The sequence below is a fragment of the Bos mutus genome, chromosome 11 (assembly GCF_027580195.1).
Source record: "Bos mutus isolate GX-2022 chromosome 11, NWIPB_WYAK_1.1, whole genome shotgun sequence".
Classification (NCBI taxonomy): Eukaryota; Metazoa; Chordata; class Mammalia; order Artiodactyla; family Bovidae; genus Bos; species Bos mutus.
The window spans coordinates 86,823,821-86,841,860 of NC_091627.1; the positions used below are offsets into that span (position 1 = coordinate 86,823,821).

Here is an 18,040-nt window from a genome sequence, read left to right on the forward strand (position 1 = left end):
ACAGCTCTGCCTAATATAGTTTCTAGAAGTCACTGTTAAGATCCTTGTAAAAGCAAGTATCCTCTGCCCCTCCATCTCATCCCTTGCAACAGCCTTGCTGCCGAAGTTTTTTTTGTTGTTGTGCGATTCTTTTTTTCTGGCCTATGAGGTTGCTGCTGTTTTCCTTCTGGGTACCAAGTGGTCCTCCGTATCAGTGGATGTCTAGCCATTTTATATAAGGGACTTGACCCTTGCATACGAAAAGACAACTAGACTGTGATTTAGATTAGACTATGAGAAGTCCTGTGATTATTGCTGATCAGAAGAAGCCATTGTGGTATTCAGCATTTCTTCCATTTTCCATTTTACCTTAGACCCCAATTCCCAGATGCTTCTTTTGGCTCTTTTTTATATAATTCTCTTTGCTCAACTTGCTCCACATTTTGCCATGTCACCAGTTGACACCAAATAAAATTGTTAGTATAGTGATTGTATCAGGAAGAAAGAAAATAGAGACTAATGAATTGCTTTGAATTGGTTGGGTTTTTCTAAAGAAGTTTTCTACTTTAGGAAGTAGACTAAATATAAATGATTGTTAAAGTTATGGACAGAACCAGAATAGAGCACTTACACTTATTCTGACATCCTCCTTTGCTGCTGTTATTTCTTTCTCGTTCTCCTTTGGGGCCATATCTTGCAGATAGCAGCCAGTAGAGTTGTTGTTGAGATGACTTCCTGACAGCTGGGATATGGCAGGTGTTGGCTATAGCAGCAACCGCCCTTCTAAATCCTTTCTTTCTAAGGATCTGCTACAGGCCTGAATTACTAGCTTGGTTATTATACTCCATGCTCTCTGCCTTTGTCCTTGATGGACATGCAGATCGTTCAGAGCAGATACCCTCGTAAGACTTGACTGTGTGTCCATGTGCCACATTCACATACTTGTGTTTGTCTTTAGTGGTATTCATTAGAAATGCATATCTTTGATTGTTTAGTGTATTTGAAAAAAGCCCACATATTCATGTTTCCTAACGCTTAGTTCTTTACTTCAGGAAATTCCACTTTCAGAAATTCTCCGCATATCTTCACCACAAGATTTCACAAGCATTTCCCAAGGCAGCAACCCACACTGTTTTGAAATCATCACTGATACTATGGTATACTTTGTTGGTGAGAACAATGGGGACAGCTCTCACAATCCTGTTCTTGCTGCCACTGGAGTGGGACTTGATGTAGCACAGAGCTGGGAAAAAGCAATTCGCCAAGCTCTCATGCCTGTGACGCCTCAAGCCAGTGTCTGTACTTCTCCAGGCCAAGGGAAAGATCACAGTAAGCAATAAGCTTCTTGATGACTTTTTCCCCATTTGGTTCTTAAGTGTTTTGTGGGTGTAGTTGTGTTTCTGTATTTATTTTAAGCCTCATTTTTAGAATCAATACCGTTAGTCAATTGCTTTATAAAATTATGTTGGTCATAGTATGTGCTTGCAGTCCCCAGAGCGAGGCTCCAGAGTCAAGTCTGCCTGCATTTAAATCTTGGCTCTGCTGACCTGTTATGTGATCTTGGCAAGTACTTTCCTTTTCTGTAACGAACCTGCTGTATAGAGTTGTCAGCATTAAATGAAAGAGAACCAGAAGGGGTTAAGTATTAGGATGGTGCTTCATGGTGGGATTTTCAGTCTGTAAAGCGTTGCAGTTCACATAGTACTTATAAAATGTATGAAGTCAGAAATGCTGCATTCGTTTTAACTGAATTAAAACATTCAGAAACATTAAAAAAATATATTGAAACACATGTGCTTTGCACCAACAAAATTTATAAAATAAAACCTAAATTTGTTTTAAGTTTCAAGTGAATACTTAATCACAAAGCCATAGTAAAATATCACTTCCCTGCACCCACCCCCCCATTGACATTACGTCATTTATGGTGAAACAGCTTTCATTCATCAGGCAAATACATTTAAATTGAAAGAGATGTCAGCCTCTTTTCTTTTCTAGCTGCACTGCACAGCTTGTGGGATCTTAGTTCCCCGACCAGGGACTGAGCCCAGCAGTGAAAGCACCGAGTCCTAACCCCTGGATGGACAGGGAATTCCCTCAACCAGTTTCTGTATGCCTTTTATTTCAGTTAAGCTATGCTGCTTAGTATACCTCATCTTGGCATTATGCTAGGCCCTGAGCTAGAATACAAAAGAAATACAGAGATTTTTTTAAAGATAGGCAGGGAAATAGGTACATAAAGCAGTAGAGTGCAAAAAGGAGCAGTGCATTTCTCAAGGACTCAGATACAGATAGGAAGGTAAGTGGAGACTTCATGATAGAGAAGCCTGATTTGGACCTTGACCTTGGATCTCACATAAGTTAGGATAGGCAGAGCCAACCTAGGGGTGTGCGTGGAATTAAGGGGACCTGTGATCAAAGGCATGAGGGTAATGACCATGAAAATGTCTGGTGTTGAATATTGATTCTGAAAGGATGAATAAAATGGATAATCACAATGTTTCTTAAATTTGAGGGGATTTTAAAACTGTCTGATATTCAGTTGGACCTTTCACCCCAGAAAATAATGCAGATACAGAACACAAATTTTATATATAATTGGATTTAGGATCCTTCTCAAGCCCATCCATGGACTCTTCCTAGGATTATAAGCCCCTAAGGACAGACTGCAAAAGGGCTAAGGGAGAATGAAAGCCCAGTTCTGCCACTTTGCTAGCTTCATGGTCTTGGCTTCTTCAGTTCTCTCATCTAAAAGGAGAATGATACAATAATTGCATATGATGCACTTAGCACCATTCCTGACCTAGTTGTGGCACTCTTACTATGCAGCTGCTGCTGTTGCTGCTGTCCTTATAACAACCAGTCTGGAGCAGAGTTCTCCTGGGAAGCGATAGAAATGAAAACTGGATGGAGTTAAGACAGTGGAGGCCTTTGAAACATAATAAATATTAACTTAAACTAGAAAACTGGAACTACTGAAAAGCAGAGTTTTAGGCTCATTCATTTTATTGATGCTGTGCTTTTTTGGTCTCTTGCATTAATATTTGATTTTTGGGGTTATTTAAAGTTGACTTAATATTTTTAAATTGACAATATTTTAAAATGGAGTTTCCACAGTCATTTACTTATTTTTTGATGTATAGTTGCTTACATTTTCTTCTTAATGAAGTTTTATGTTTTTATATTTGGGATTATAAAAGAAATTTCTTACCTTTTTCTTTATCACTGAGATTCTAGATGTTTGAGAACTAGTCTCTTGCTTTACTTTTCTCATTTCTAATTTTCTTGTCAGTTACTTCCTTTGCTTACCAAAGTAATATAGACATTTAAACTTTATAGAAATATGTAATATAAAATGAGAATCTCTTCCCTATATGCATGTGACATGTCCCCCTATTCCCAGTTGTATATCTCCCCCCTCAGAAAACCATTATTAATAGTTTGGTGTATATTTCTTTTGGGGGTGGCTTGGGAAGAGGGAAGTCTATTCTATTTGTACGGTCTTGTTATATTTTTATTTTCATAAAAGTCATGTTTGTTGTAAAAGATGATCTTTTTACAACTTGATTTTATGAACTATTTAATATCATATATTTCAGAATTATATGTTTATATAATTTTAATGTTTTATGACAATAATGCATACTTTCTATACATTTTTTAAACAGTCTAGAAGCATATAAAAAAATCTTTGTTCCTCAACCCCATCTCTCTCCCTCACCAGAAGTGATCATATTTTGTTTGCTTTTCATATGCCACTACCCTGAAACATACCTTTTTAACTTAATAATATAAATAGCTTTCTGACTCAGTACTTACAGCCCTGCATCCTTAAATGTGTAGATAGAATTCTTTTGTATGGATGTGTATTCTATTTTACCAGTTTCCTGTTGATGGATTAGTATTGTTTAGGGATAAATTTTGTTTTAATGTAATGCTATTAACTGTATGTTAGCTAGTTTTTAAAATTTAATGTACTGTAAGCATTCACATGTCAGTAAATATTAGTATTACTAAGTTATATACTAAGTTTTTTTCCCCATATTATCATTCATTTTACAGAAGATTTGTCTACCAGTATCTCTGTATCTAATTGTCAGATCCAAGAGAATGTGGTAAGTAAATATTACAGCTGAAATATGAAGATTGGGTAATTAAGGAAAATAAAATGTGAAAGTCTTACTAGAAAATAAGTTTAAAAAAAAAAGAAAGAAAATAAGTTTATAACCCAGAGTACTGTGCAGTTTGCCTGAAGACACTAGACTGAACTGTGTGGGTGGTAACTTCCTGGAGGAGTTCTGCTTTATGAAGGAAACTGAGGCAGTTTCCTTTTAAATTATAAAAATAAAGTTAACTTTTTCATAAGTGACATTAGTATATTACAGAGTGATAGACTAGTTCAAAGAGAAGAGAGAGGCTACTTGCTGGGTCAGAGCAGGGAAAACTTCCTAAAGGAAGTAGAACTTGAAATATACTTAAAAAGAGTTTTGACACGAGTGCTGAGAGGATGGCAGTGAGAGAAAATTTCATGAAAGTACAGAGAAGCGTACACGTAGGGGTTTACATTAGGGGTCAGCATACTTTCTATAAGGGGATGGAAGTAAATATTTTAGGCTTTGCAGACTATATACAGTTATAAACTCAACTCTGCTGCCATTGTGAGAAAGCCATAGTCAGTACATACAGGAATGAGCTTGAGTGTTTTCCAGTATAAGTTTTTTTGTGAACACTTATATTTGAATTTCATATAATTTCATGTTTTACAAGATGACATTATTGTGATTTTTTTTTCAACCATTTAAAAATGTAAACTGTTCTTAGTTCAGAAGCCATACAGAAAGAGGCAGCAGGCTGGATTTGGCCCACACGCCTAGTTTGCCAGCTCCTGGATTAGTTAGAAAAAAGGCTAGAAAAAGAAGCCCAAAAGCTGTATATAAATTTATTTGATTCACATCTCTCTTACTCTTCAACTTGGGGCATCCAGCTGTTACTGTTCAGTAACACATAAACGTTGGGTTTTCTAAGATTGTATAGAAACTGGATATCCAGTAGTGTTGTGGGGGATGGAGGGTTTCAGGGAGGTTTGATCTGTGTGTCTCTTGTCCAGGCAGCATGTGTGCATGTGCAGTCGCTTCAGTCGTGTCCAACCCTGTGGACAGCAGCCTAGCAGGCTTCTCTGTCCCTGGGATTCTCCAGGCAAGAATATTGGAGTGGGTTGGTAGGTAGCAAAGGAACCAGAGTATTGGGGAGAGAAAGAAGTTTTCTCATTTCATTTTTACAGATGAAAAGACCAAGTCCCAGGGAATTCAGCTTATTTAAGATTACCTAATTTAAGTGGAAATGAGGGGTTTGTGGAAGTACTGATTTTTATATGCCAGGCACTAGACTTGACACTTTATATATCTTCATTTAATTCACTTAAAAATCCAGTAAGATAGATGTTATTATATCTGCTTTACTAATGAGGGAATGAGGCCTGGTTTATTCAATCCAGTGACTACCATGAGAAAGCACTGTCTGGGAATGTAACACTGAACAAAATAAGTGTAGTCCCTGGCGTCTTGGAGACTGTAGCACATACCCAAATGAGACCTTGACTGAGGATCTGTGGAAAGGATTGGAGAATGCTTTCTAAGAATATTCTGACAGCAGCAGCCACTAATGGGAAAAAAAGAGGAAAGGGAAGGAAGAAGATTGAGGAGTGGATATGAGTTACACATATTTCATCAGTCTTTCAAAATAAGTCTCAAAAATACAAATCTCAAAAATACAAAACTTTGAGTTTTCTTTGAAGTCAAAAATAGCAAATCTCTTTAATAGTAAAGTTGGTAAAACTTTCTTCTTAATTTTTATGTTAATTTACTTTTTATAGATCACTACTTAATAAATATATTTTTTAATTCAAATCATTTTTCCCCCAGTGGTGGTCTTACAGAATACATTATAGTTGTACATTAAGAGTCATAGTAAAGTTGGTCTTTTTTAGGACAGAGAATGTCAGTATTTCATAAAGTATTTTGTGAAAAAGAAATCCCTCAACCATTAAAAACTGAAATGTATGTAAGTATTTGAATGAAAAGAATCAGAGATATGGACATGGTTTCATGGAACTAATAACACTTATTCTTTCCCAAATAGGACATCAGTACCGTTTACCAGATCTTTGCAGATGAGGTACTTGGTTCAGGCCAGTTTGGTATCGTCTATGGAGGTAAGTAAGCAGTGGCAGCCTTTTGCATATTGTAGATAATGTATAAAATTAGGAAATCTAAAAATCATCTGCCAGTTGTTAGCATGTTTTCACAATTTTGCAAGTGGTTTCTTCCTCAGAGATTAATCTGCATAGTTTTAGGTAAGTCCTTTTCACTATAACTTAGTATTAATTTCTTAATTTAAATTGAAAACTTTAAAAAGAAACAGAGAATCAGAAAATTCACAGTAGTTTTCGTCGTTTCTTGTAGCTTACACAGAAAGATGTTTGTGTGGCTTGAAGTTTGTGTTGGACTCTGAGAGTTCATTTACTGACGTATGTGCCCCACTGGTTTTCCCACACAGTTGCCCGTTTGTCTGCGGTTGGCACACATGATTTATCAGGTCTAACACCTGAAATCTTACCTCACTCTGACCTACATTGCCGAAGCCTTTTAACCTCACTGTGCCTCAGTATCTTCATCAGTTTAATGGGGCTTATACAGCCTGGCCTGTATCCATTAATGTATGTAAAGCTACTTTACAAGCTATGATGCAAGGTAGAAAAGTAATGTTAAACCATTTGCATTCCTTACCACAACTAGTTGGTCTTTCTGCTTGAAGATTTACCCTAATATATAGTTAAATCACTCTGCAAAGAACCTAGAATAAAATGAATTCCATGGTACAGTGTTTCTATCTTGACAGAATTTCTGAAGACTAAGTCACATAGTTAACTTTCATTTATTTAATAAGGTGGATTATTTTTCAGCAGACAGGTTCATTCAAATTCCCTGCTATTTCAAATAACAAAACAGCCTTTATTAGAGGCAGTTACTATAAGGGAAAATTATAGTAATTATAGATGAGTGATGGAGAAAGAACAAAATGAGCCTGCCCCCTAAAAGAAATACAAAAGTAAATACATATCAATTTCAGTTTGTGGACGACTTCCTAATGAAACTTCTGTATTGTATGTGACATCAATTTGCATCTTCTTTCTTACCTGAACTTTTTTGAAAAATAGGAAAACACAGAAAGACTGGAAGGGATGTGGCTATTAAAGTAATTGATAAGATGAGATTCCCCACAAAACAGGAAAGTCAGCTCCGTAATGAAGTGGCTATTTTACAGGTAAAAAGTTGCTTTGTATTGGTTTTCATTTTGAACCAGCAAGATTTGGTTTTTGTTTTCTTTCTTCGCATCTTATAACATTTTGGCTCAGTGAGAGGCCAGTGAGCTTCTGAATTAACTCCCTTTTTTTAAAAAAGGGCAAAATTACGTTACAGTAATCTAGGAGTTAAAAGGACTGACATTATGGTAGTAGGTTGTTTGGAACACGTTTTCATAAGTAAAGTCTTAAATTTAAAAAGCTCAAATTTCATTCTTAACTCATCACTCCATGAACTATAAAAAACACTTTGATACTTCTACCACCGGATTTCATTATAACAGTTTAATCCATCAAGCTATACTTTTAAAGATATATTGGCAGTGAGTTAAATTCCATAAAATAAATTACTATGAGTTTTTATTCTCATGTAACATGTTTATCTATTTTGGAAGTCATCTAGAAGATTAAAAGTTAGCTTTATTTTTCTGAATACATTTAATTTATAATATGCAAATGTTTATTGATTCATTGTGTAGCTTTTGCATGGTATTTAAGAAAATGTAATAGTTAATGCTGTCAGAGCCCTATTTGCTTGTGGGTGAAGTTCAAGAAGACCCAGCCTATTGAACTTGGTGCTACTTTGGAGAAGAAGGTAAGAAAGTTGTAAACATGTAATTAAGTTTACATTTATTACATTACTGGTCACTGTTACTAACACCTGCCTCACTTTTTCCCAGATGATCAAAAGATGGTGGTCTACAAGCTACCTGTGTGGTCACTTCAAGGCTGCCTCCTCCTATGAAGCTACCTTTAAAATAGTCTGAATAGTAGCATTCAGACTCTGCATTAGGGTTTGAAAATATTGTTAGAGATCTTTTTTCATATCTAATTTTGGACTCTTTCTCAATATCCAGTTTTTATGCAAAAAATAAATATTAAGGATTTATTCATAAGACTTGATTTCTCCTTGTCACTTTTTAAAGTTTTATTGTAGTTGATTTACAATGTTGTGTTAATTTCTGCTATACAACAAAGTAACTCACACACACACACACACACACATACATATATATTCTCCTCCGTTATGGTTTATCATAGGATAATGAGTATAGTTCCTGTGCTGTAGAGTAGGACCTTGATGCTTATCCATCCTGTGTGTACTGGTTTGCATCTGCTGATCCCAAACTCCTAATCCATCCTTCCCCCACCCCTTCCCCCCAGTCTGTTCTTTATTTCTGTGAGTCTGTGTCTGTTTCATAGAAATGTTCATTTGTGTCAGACTTTAGATTCCAGATATAAGTTCTCCTTATAACTTTGATCACAAATACAGTTCTGAACTAAATACTGAAGCTTATATCTCCCATGTTACCAACTGCAGATGTTAATAAAACTAAGTTTAGGAATTTGCAGGTAATATACAATGTAAACACTTTATTATTATATCACTCTGGTTCTTTTCATTGATATTGCCTGACTGGGAACAGAATTAAATAATTGTAGTATGGGGGATTTTGTTCCTTTCATTTCATAACAATGTGGTAATGTAAAATCTTTTGTTATTGCCTGAAGAGGGTAGTAGAGTAGTGGGAGAAAAGATGAAGTGCTCTCCTGGCTCCCTATGTAAATAGGAAATTCAGTATTTTCCCCTTCTCTTCTTGGAAATCACCCAGAAGCTACACGAAAAATGATAAACAGAAAAGCATACTCTAATATAGATAGAAAGTTCAGATATACAAAATAGGTAGAAGTTTTTCCAAAAACAGTGGAGATGGACCGGGCAAATGTACAAAGAGGCATCACAACAAGAACTGGTTTTGCTGGCTCTTTCTGAGGTCTACAGTCATGACAGCCTCTCTGGGTTTCTCTCAGATAGAAGAAAGTGCCTAGTAAGATTTAATTCAAGAAAAAACATGAAGTGAATTAAGAAGGGCGCACTCAGTGGAAGAGTGCAAATCACGTTAAACCAAATGACGTCAATAACTTTAAAGGAAAACTAGTGACCATACTAGAGAAGGCAGTGGCACCCCACTCCAGCACTCTTGCCTGGAAAATCCCATGGACAGAGGAGCCTGGTGGGCTGCCAGTCCATGGGGTCGCTAAGAGTTGGACACAACTGAGCGACTTCACTTTCACGCACTGGAGAAGGAAATGGCAACCCACTCCAGTGTTCTTTCCTGGAGAATCCCAGGGACGGGGGAGCCTGGTGGGCTGCCGTCTATAGGGTCGCACAGAGTCGGACACGGCTGAAGCGACTTAGCAGCAGCAGCAGCAGTGACCATACAGGGAAGAACAGACAAATACACAGATGTCCATGACAGATGAAGTAGACAAAGCTAAGTAAGAACAGAAGAGGCCTAAACATTATAAGGTAGATATAACCAGTTTATATTGAACTCTGTACCCACAAATAAATAAATACTTTATTAGCTAAAAAACAGTTTTTTATCTTAATGTACTAAAACTGCAAATAAATTATAAAATTGGGGAAAAGAAATCTCCCACCATCTGAAAAAAAACTTTTAAAGTCTTAATTCTTGAATCAGAGAGTAAAATCATGACCCACGTATTTAGAAAATAATTATGAAAATACTGTTTATCAGAGCTTTTAAACTACTACTCATAGAAATGTCAAATACTTAATGCGGAAGGAATGAAAATAATGAATTGAGTCCAACTCAAGTTAAAGGAGGAACAGTCAACCTGAGGAAAACAGAATTAACAAAGATAAAACTGGAAGTTAATAAATTTAGTACAGTAAATCCAAAAGCTGGTTAGCTATGTGGGTGGGATAACAACAAAATAAGTGAATCAAAATATAAGAAAACAAAAACATTTTGGGAGGATGATCACAAATACTGAAAAAAATTAAGGGAATCTTAAGATACTATCTTGGTGGCTCAGCTGGTAAAGAACCGCGTGCAATGCAGGAGACCTGGGTTCGATCCCTGGGTTGGGAAGATCCCCTGGAGAAGGGAATGGCTACCCACTCCAGTATTCTGGCCTGGAGAATTCGGTGGACTGTATAGTCCATGGGGTCACAAAGAGTTGGACACGACTGAGCGACTCTCACTCACTAAGATACTATATTGTGCAACTCTACTAGGTAAACTTGAAAGCCTGGAGAAGATGATTAATTCTCTATGAAACTATAATTTACCAAAACAGACTCCAGAGGAAATGGGACATTAAATAAGTAGAAGACGTTGTTAATAAGAATTATGTTACAGCATACTTCTGTTTTGGTGTGTTCATGCATATGTTCTCAAGGATGGCAGGGGTTGGGGGTGAGAAACTTGAGAGGTAATTTGGTGTATAGGGGACAGCTGGCCACACTTATAGCTCTAAATTGATCAGAGTTAGGACGTTTTGACTCTTCTGCTTACTGCCATTATCACGCCCCACAACTGGGGTATTTCACTTTATCTACTATAAGATTGTATCACTTTTTATTTTGCCACCTGGAACACCATCATTAAATTATTTTAAGCTGATTATAAATAATATTTACTTTGTGCTTGCTGTGCATTTTCTAAACAGTTTTAAAACACCAACCATGATTCAGAAGTTAAGCTAAAAATGACTAAGACACAGTCTCTGCTGTCAGTACTGTACTAGAGAGTAAGATATGTATACATGTAATTCAGTACTGTGGGATAAGTACCGCTGCATGGAGAGTGCAGGGGCACCTGCTGCAGTAGTCCAGGGGAGAGGTAGTGTGAGCGAAAATTAAGGCATTACGGTGGGAACTGAGAATGATGGTGGATTCAAAACACATTTTAGACATGGAGCCCAACTTCACACAGGCTGGAAAAAAGTTTGCCCTCTTGGTGTAATTAGATATCCATAGTGTGAGAAAAAAAGCATAAGAAAAAACTATTTCTGTTAATGAGGATTAAAACATTTAATCACTTGGGCCAGTATTTAAGAACATATTTAAGTTTGAATAAGAAAAATGAAACTAGGTTATTGAAGATACTAAAATTCATCCAGAAATTTAGATTTATGTCCATAAAGAACCATTAAATGTTTTTGAGTATGGCTGGTTTCTCAAATTCACTTTTGAGGAAGTTTTGTTTTTAATACCAGTAAGATAGTTTGCTTTAAAAAAAAAAAAAAAAAACAAAACAGTATCACATTCAGCTTTGTATTTTTCCAACCTGTGAGCCTGAAAGTGAAAGTCACTAAGTCGTGTCCAACTCTTTGTGACCCCACGGACTACACAGTCCATGGAATTCTCCAGGCCAGAATACTGGAGTGGGTAGCCTTTCCCTTCTCCAGCGGATCTTCCCAACCCAGATCTCCTGTATTGCAGATGAATTCTTTATGAGCTGAGCCACAAGGGAAGCCTAAGAATACTGGAGTGGGTAGCCTATCTCTTCTCCAGCAGATCTTCCTAATCCAGGAATCAAACTGGGCTCTCCTACATTGCAGGTGGATTCTTTACCAACTGAGCTATCAGGGAAGCCCCAACCTGTGCGCCTAATAGTGCTTAAGAAAAATGGGGTGATGGTGGTAGAGATGCTGAACCTGAAAGAGGGAAGACCAAATCAAGATATAATATGAGATCAGGACTTAAATGACTACCTTCAAGACAAAGCCACCTGTTGAGCCAAGACCTTTACAAACAGCCCTGAAGAACCAAAGCTGTGTAATTGGCTAAAACTTTGGTAGTTGGTGCCTATTTGTGGATAGCATAAAGTTAGAGTACCATCAGAAGATTAAAAAGATGACAAAAAAGGAAAAGCAGTAATGGACAAGGGCAGTTATATAATCAAACTGGGGAGACGTTCTTTCCCTTCCCGTGCATCTTCTCTTCAGTACAGAACTTTGAAAATCAAACTCCATGATCCTTTTTGTTTGCTTTTATTTTTCTGAGCTATCTTTTGTGCCATTATTCCATACAGTTAACTGCAGTACATTGTTAGATACTTGCATAGTAAAACTTTACTCAAGTTGGTCACATAATGTTCTGCAACTCTTCAGAATTTGCACCATCCTGGGATTGTAAACCTGGAATGTATGTTCGAAACCCCGGAAAGAGTTTTTGTAGTGATGGAAAAGCTACATGGAGATATGCTGGAAATGATTTTATCTAGTGAGAAAAGTCGACTTCCAGAACGAATAACTAAATTCATGGTCACACAGGTATTTTAAACTTTTTTTTTTTTTGAAACTAGAGAAAAATTAAGGACTATGGGAAATAGTAGTGTTTTTCACATATCAGGATATTGTGGGTGTTGTTACTTTGAAGAAGACAATAACACTTGGAGTTAAATCTTTATGAACTGTAATGGACTTTCCAAATTATTATACTGTTCAGGGGGGTCCAATTAGGATTTAGCTGTGACTTTTCCAGGAACAGAAAAAATTCTCTCTTCTTCAATAACAGATACTTGTTGCTTTGAGGAATCTACATTTTAAGAATATTGTGCACTGTGATTTAAAGCCAGAAAATGTGCTACTCGCATCAGCAGAGCCATTTCCTCAGGTGAGATATTCTCCAGAACCTTTTTAAAGTATGGTTTTAAGTATCTGTGTGACAACATTGTGAAGCACACATGTAATGAAAGGCAGTGCTGTAGATTCAGTTCATAACTATCTACAGAAATAAAGTTTTTAGCTTGTAACTACCAGGGAGGATTTATACCTGAATAATTTGAATTGAGATTTTACTAATTATTGATATATTGTTTGTGTTCATGAAGACTTTTTACACCTAATAACTTTTTAGACCAGTTCTTAAGGAGTAATTTTTTTGTGATTTGTGCACAGTTCACCACTCCCCTGTAGTTTGGGAATATAGTAGGAAGAGGTAGCCTTGGTTGGTGCTTGGTCCTCAGGACAAATTCCCTATGAAATAAACTGAGGGATAACCCTGAAATGGGAAGACAAGATTTTGGCTGAGGCAGGCAGCCAACTCTTCCTCTTTAGAGTACTGTATTTCAAACATTCTCGACAAAACCCATGGAAGAATTACATTTCCCATCACCACTGGGGCTCACATACGTATGTTGATAATGTGTCTCCTGCATGTGATATACTCATTTTGTTTTTCACTTGGTTAAATTTTATTTCATTAAAACGTCTTCATCTTGATTCAGATTTATCTCATAACCTAAAAATGGTTCTTAACCCAAAGTCTGAATCATTTATCCTAAGGACTGTACGTTAGTGTTGCCTATGAATGTTTCTCATGACTGTCATCAACTCGAATAATTTATTTCCAAGTTATTGTTTATGTGCATTTATTTAAAAAACAATTAGACAAGAGGGCAACAGATGACTATTCTGTTGGTAAATACAACTTAGATTGTCCTTCAAAGAAAAAGATATATTTTAAAAAATTATTCAACTCTTTTTACATTTAAGGAAGTAATCATATTCCTCTTAGAATGCATATGAGAATAAAAGTAATCCCCTGTCTTTATGAGATCAAAAAGGTGCCATGAGCATTGATGCTATATTTTATTTTATTTTATTTTTTTAGTTTGGTAGAATTCAATAGTGAATCCCTGTATGCCTGGTGCTGTTTTGAATATTAATTATTCAATTATTAATTCAATATATTAATTATTGAATATTAGTTAATGATGCTATATTTTAAATAAAGTGCTTCAATATATTATTTCATTTTATCTTCAAAGGAGTATGGGCAAAGGATGCACACCCCTCCAGCTAAGGTTAAAACTCGAACCTTCTAACCTCCATTAGGATCAAAGGGAAAATAATGTCATTTATTTGATAATCTTTTTTTTTTTCATCAAATGCTAGGCATGGCCACTCTTTTTTCAGGTGCCAAACTGCCAAGTCATCTTTATCAAAATGTTAGCTGAAATATGGCATTTAATGAGGGGGAAAAGAGTTCACATTTCTTCATGGTTGATAATCCTGTTCTTCAAATAGGATTTGAATCTCAGAGGAAGTAGCCAAATTCAGTAATGACACAAAACAAACATCATAAAAACACGTATGAAGGTCCATCTTTGCTTTCCAGTCATTATGTATATCACTGGTTTTTAGAGGCCAAATCCCTCATCTCTCAACTCATCTTAACGTTTTTAGTGAAGACATTTTGTGAATCTGGGCATTTCCCTCAGGGAAGTACTTGGCATTTGCTGCTCAGCATGGATGTATCCTTAATCACCAGAATTTGAACCTCTGCTAGAGGATAGGCAGCAAGCTCATTACATTTCCAGAGCTTTCTTTCCAAAAGAGCATGGTAGTGACTATGGCTACCCTCAGACATAACTCTTTTCAAATCTAAACATCTAACTGGCAATATTTTGTTCCATAGTCATAGAAAAGCTACTCTTAATTCTTTCAAGCAATCTCTAGTATTACTCTTTTACTGGCCACATTAATAGTTACCTTTTAACACACCTGGACTGGTATGTATATATACTTGCCAATATATAGTGACCTTGGGAAGAGAGATTCTAGGATTAAGTAAAATAAAGGGTAAGTTTTTAAATATCATAACTTATTTTTCATTCAGCAAACACTTGAGTATCTTTATACAGGCACTGTGAGGCCACTATGGATTTAAAAATGAAACAGTTCCTGCTTATAGATGATAGAAAGGGGTCTCCAAGCCAAATGATAAAAGATCAGCACCTTCCATTTCATCAAAAATGATGAGCACTCATAACACCATTCTGGTATTTGGCATTCTGGAAGCTACATTTCAAAAGTGATTGTTTGAAACAAGCTCTTAGCAAAGTTCTTCATACTGTTAGTAATGGAACATAGAGTTATAAATGTATCTTCCTTTTGGGAAAAGGATATTTTACAATTTCCGTATGTATCATCTTTTGGCATTCATAATACAGTTGGCAAATGTGTTTAAATGATTCCATATCATATTTAGGGACAGGTAATTATAAATGAATTGATATATATTTTATCTGTATATCAATAATATAAAATTAACATCATCCTTATTTCCAGGTGAAGCTGTGTGACTTTGGGTTTGCACGCATCATTGGTGAAAAGTCATTCAGGAGATCTGTGGTGGGAACTCCAGCATACTTGGCCCCTGAAGTTCTCAGGAGCAAAGGTTACAACCGTTCTCTAGATATGTGGTCAGTGGGAGTTATCGTCTATGTGAGCCTCAGTGGCACATTCCCTTTTAATGAAGATGAAGATATAAATGACCAAATCCAGAATGCTGCATTTATGTACCCACCAAATCCATGGAGAGAAATTTCTGGTGAAGGTAAAAAAAAAAAAAATTAAATTTTTGGTCTGTGCCTCTTAGTTTAAAAACCTTCATGATTCCACATCACCCTGTTTTGACATCTCTTTTTAATATTTCCCATTCATCTTCCAAATTCAGCTATTTACCATTGTTTGAAGAATACTTCCTTTTATATATGGTTTCTTTATCTTCCTAAGTTTCCAGGCAGGGCACTAATCCAGGTCCCAACTGCCTCATTTTGAAACTACTGAAACAGCTTTGTAATTGTGCTCCCCAGTCACCGGTGCCAAGTCCGTCTCCTGGAAATGCTGCTTTCGTCTTACTGTGCTCCCAGACACCTCAGCCTCCCTGGAACCAGGCTGCAGCTGTAGGTCTCTGTGACGCGGCCCAGGTTCTCACCTTCTGGTCTCTGCTACCGCTGCCCTACACAAGCTGCTTTCAGTCATTTGCTGCATTTTGCTTTAGACCTTTCCCCTGCCTGCTCTCCTCCTTGCTGTCGAAACCCTTCCAGCCCTTCAGAGATCCCTGATCTTGTGGCTCATCTGTGAAGTCTTCCCTGAACCCCTCCAAACTGTATGATCTACTTAGGCTACTGGTTGGGCATATTTTTCCTGAAGTAATCTATCTTTTCACAGTCACTTTTCTTACCTTCAGAACTAAATCAGGTTCTTTATACACCACTTAAAACATTTTTAAAAATTCTGCCCAGTATGAGACCTAATCATAGGGATTAATAAAACTGGGTAAAGTTTGAGGGACAACATAGTAAATAGTAGGCTTACTTGTTAATGAAGAGATCTGATGGAAGAAGTATATATGAGGGTTTGGGGATGTTGCCAAAGTCACCTTAGAGCCCCTTGGACAGTGTGGTCTATAGACCTCTTACATCAGAATCACTTGGTGAGGTTATTAAAAAGACCTTCTGGCTCCGTCCCTAAGACTCAGACTCACCAGCTGTACTGCTACTCAGGAATGCATTTTAGTAAACACACTGAATGATCCTGATGCACATAGCAGACTGCCATTTAAGGAACAATGGATATTTAGAATATAGAGAAACTAGTACTTAAACTAATTTGGGGGGAAAAAACAGGGTGGAAAAAAATCTGGAAAATCTTGACTGGTATGACAGTATATAGAACTAGAAATAGTATAGGATAGTCCTTAGTGTGGCTCATCCCTGGATGCAGACCTTAGTAACAATGGCCTTGTTACATAAGGATTTTGTCAGTGTGTAGTTACATGGTTGCTTTGGTTTTATAGTTAGCCCACATCTCCAAATAATTGGATAAAATATGCATGCTAAGATCTCACCACATACACCAAAATACCATGAACTTATTTGTTAAAACCTGTTAAGTACGAACTTTTGGTAAGAAGTTATTACCTCACTATAACTACATCTGCAGAAGCAAGGCAATGAATGGCTTTGGCTCTTTTCCATTCCAAGCCCAAAACTAGCATAGCATCATTGTGGAGGGAAAAAAAAAACAAAATCAGACTGTAAAGAGAGTCTGTTTTATTCATTTTTAAAAGTAATGGTTAATTCTTAGCACATAAAAGCGTCATTCTGAGCCCTTTGTGTGTATTAAGTTTATTTCATCTTCTCAACAACCTTATTTTACAGATGAGCAAACAGGCAAAGTGCAGTTAGTAACTGACCCCATGTCACACACAGTTACAACTTGGGCTCAAGCGGGCGGGCTCCAGTCTATACTTTTAACTTGTATTCTGTACTGTCTCCTTAATAAACCAGGTATACTGAATTCAATAAATATTTATCAGTCACTAACATGTTAGCTTAAAGGCTATGTCCTTGAGAAGCAAATATCTTGAACTGTGTATTTCTGTGGATTGAACTGCCTTCCGGGCAGAGTCACAGGTTTGGGGTGGTCAGTGCTCAGATTCACATAGCTTATTTTGTCTTTTCCCTTAGCAATTGATTTGATAAACAACCTACTTCAAGTGAAGATGAGAAAACGTTACAGCGTAGACAAGTCTCTTAGTCATCCCTGGCTGCAGGTAAAAGCAATGTATTTCTCTTTAGCAATCTTCATTTGAGCAGTTTGTGGTGATTTGTCTTACTTAATGAAACCACTCTTAATAGATCATCAGATTCTACATGTCTTAGGGCCTTATGGTGTTTATTTCACCTTTTTGTAAGATGAGCATAACACATTATATTGTCAAATATATTTTATTTTTAAAATGTCCACCAAAAGGTTTATATTTTGTATTGAAAAGATCAGATACGCCATTTTAAATGTTTGGTTTAATTCCCCTAAAAGCCATTGCATAGATTTATCAAAAGATACCCCCAAACTTCAGACTAGAGAGAAGCTTTAGAACAATTACTGTAAAGGGAATGAGGGATATAAGTAACTTTAGAACAGATGTAATCATAATTAATCTCAGTAACTGTTAAATTATCCTGACAACAGAGTCTAAGCACGTTTCCCCTGTTTTGAGGAGTAAGGTGTAATCAGATTAATAGTTATTATTAACCACCTCAGAGGGCTGAGGCAGTATTTTTTTTTTTTTTTTAATTTTAGAAGAGTTAC

General features: G+C 36.5%; 1 protein-coding gene across 4 annotated transcripts in view; it reads left to right on the forward strand.

Annotated features, from left to right (window-relative positions):
* PRKD3 (protein kinase D3) overlaps nt 1-18,040 on the forward strand; it is an 87,908-nt gene that overhangs the window by 66,726 nt on the left and 3,142 nt on the right. For all 4 annotated transcript variants that reach the window (XM_070379730.1, XM_070379727.1, XM_070379728.1 and 1 more), the window contains 8 exons: nt 1,032-1,308; nt 4,042-4,094; nt 6,118-6,190; nt 7,196-7,302; nt 12,266-12,427; nt 12,672-12,770; nt 15,230-15,497; nt 17,416-17,501. In XM_070379730.1, coding sequence (XP_070235831.1) covers nt 1,032-1,308; nt 4,042-4,094; nt 6,118-6,190; nt 7,196-7,302; nt 12,266-12,427; nt 12,672-12,770; nt 15,230-15,497; nt 17,416-17,501 — 1,125 coding nt within the window. The remainder of the gene's footprint in view (nt 1-1,031; nt 1,309-4,041; nt 4,095-6,117; nt 6,191-7,195; nt 7,303-12,265; nt 12,428-12,671; nt 12,771-15,229; nt 15,498-17,415; nt 17,502-18,040) is intronic.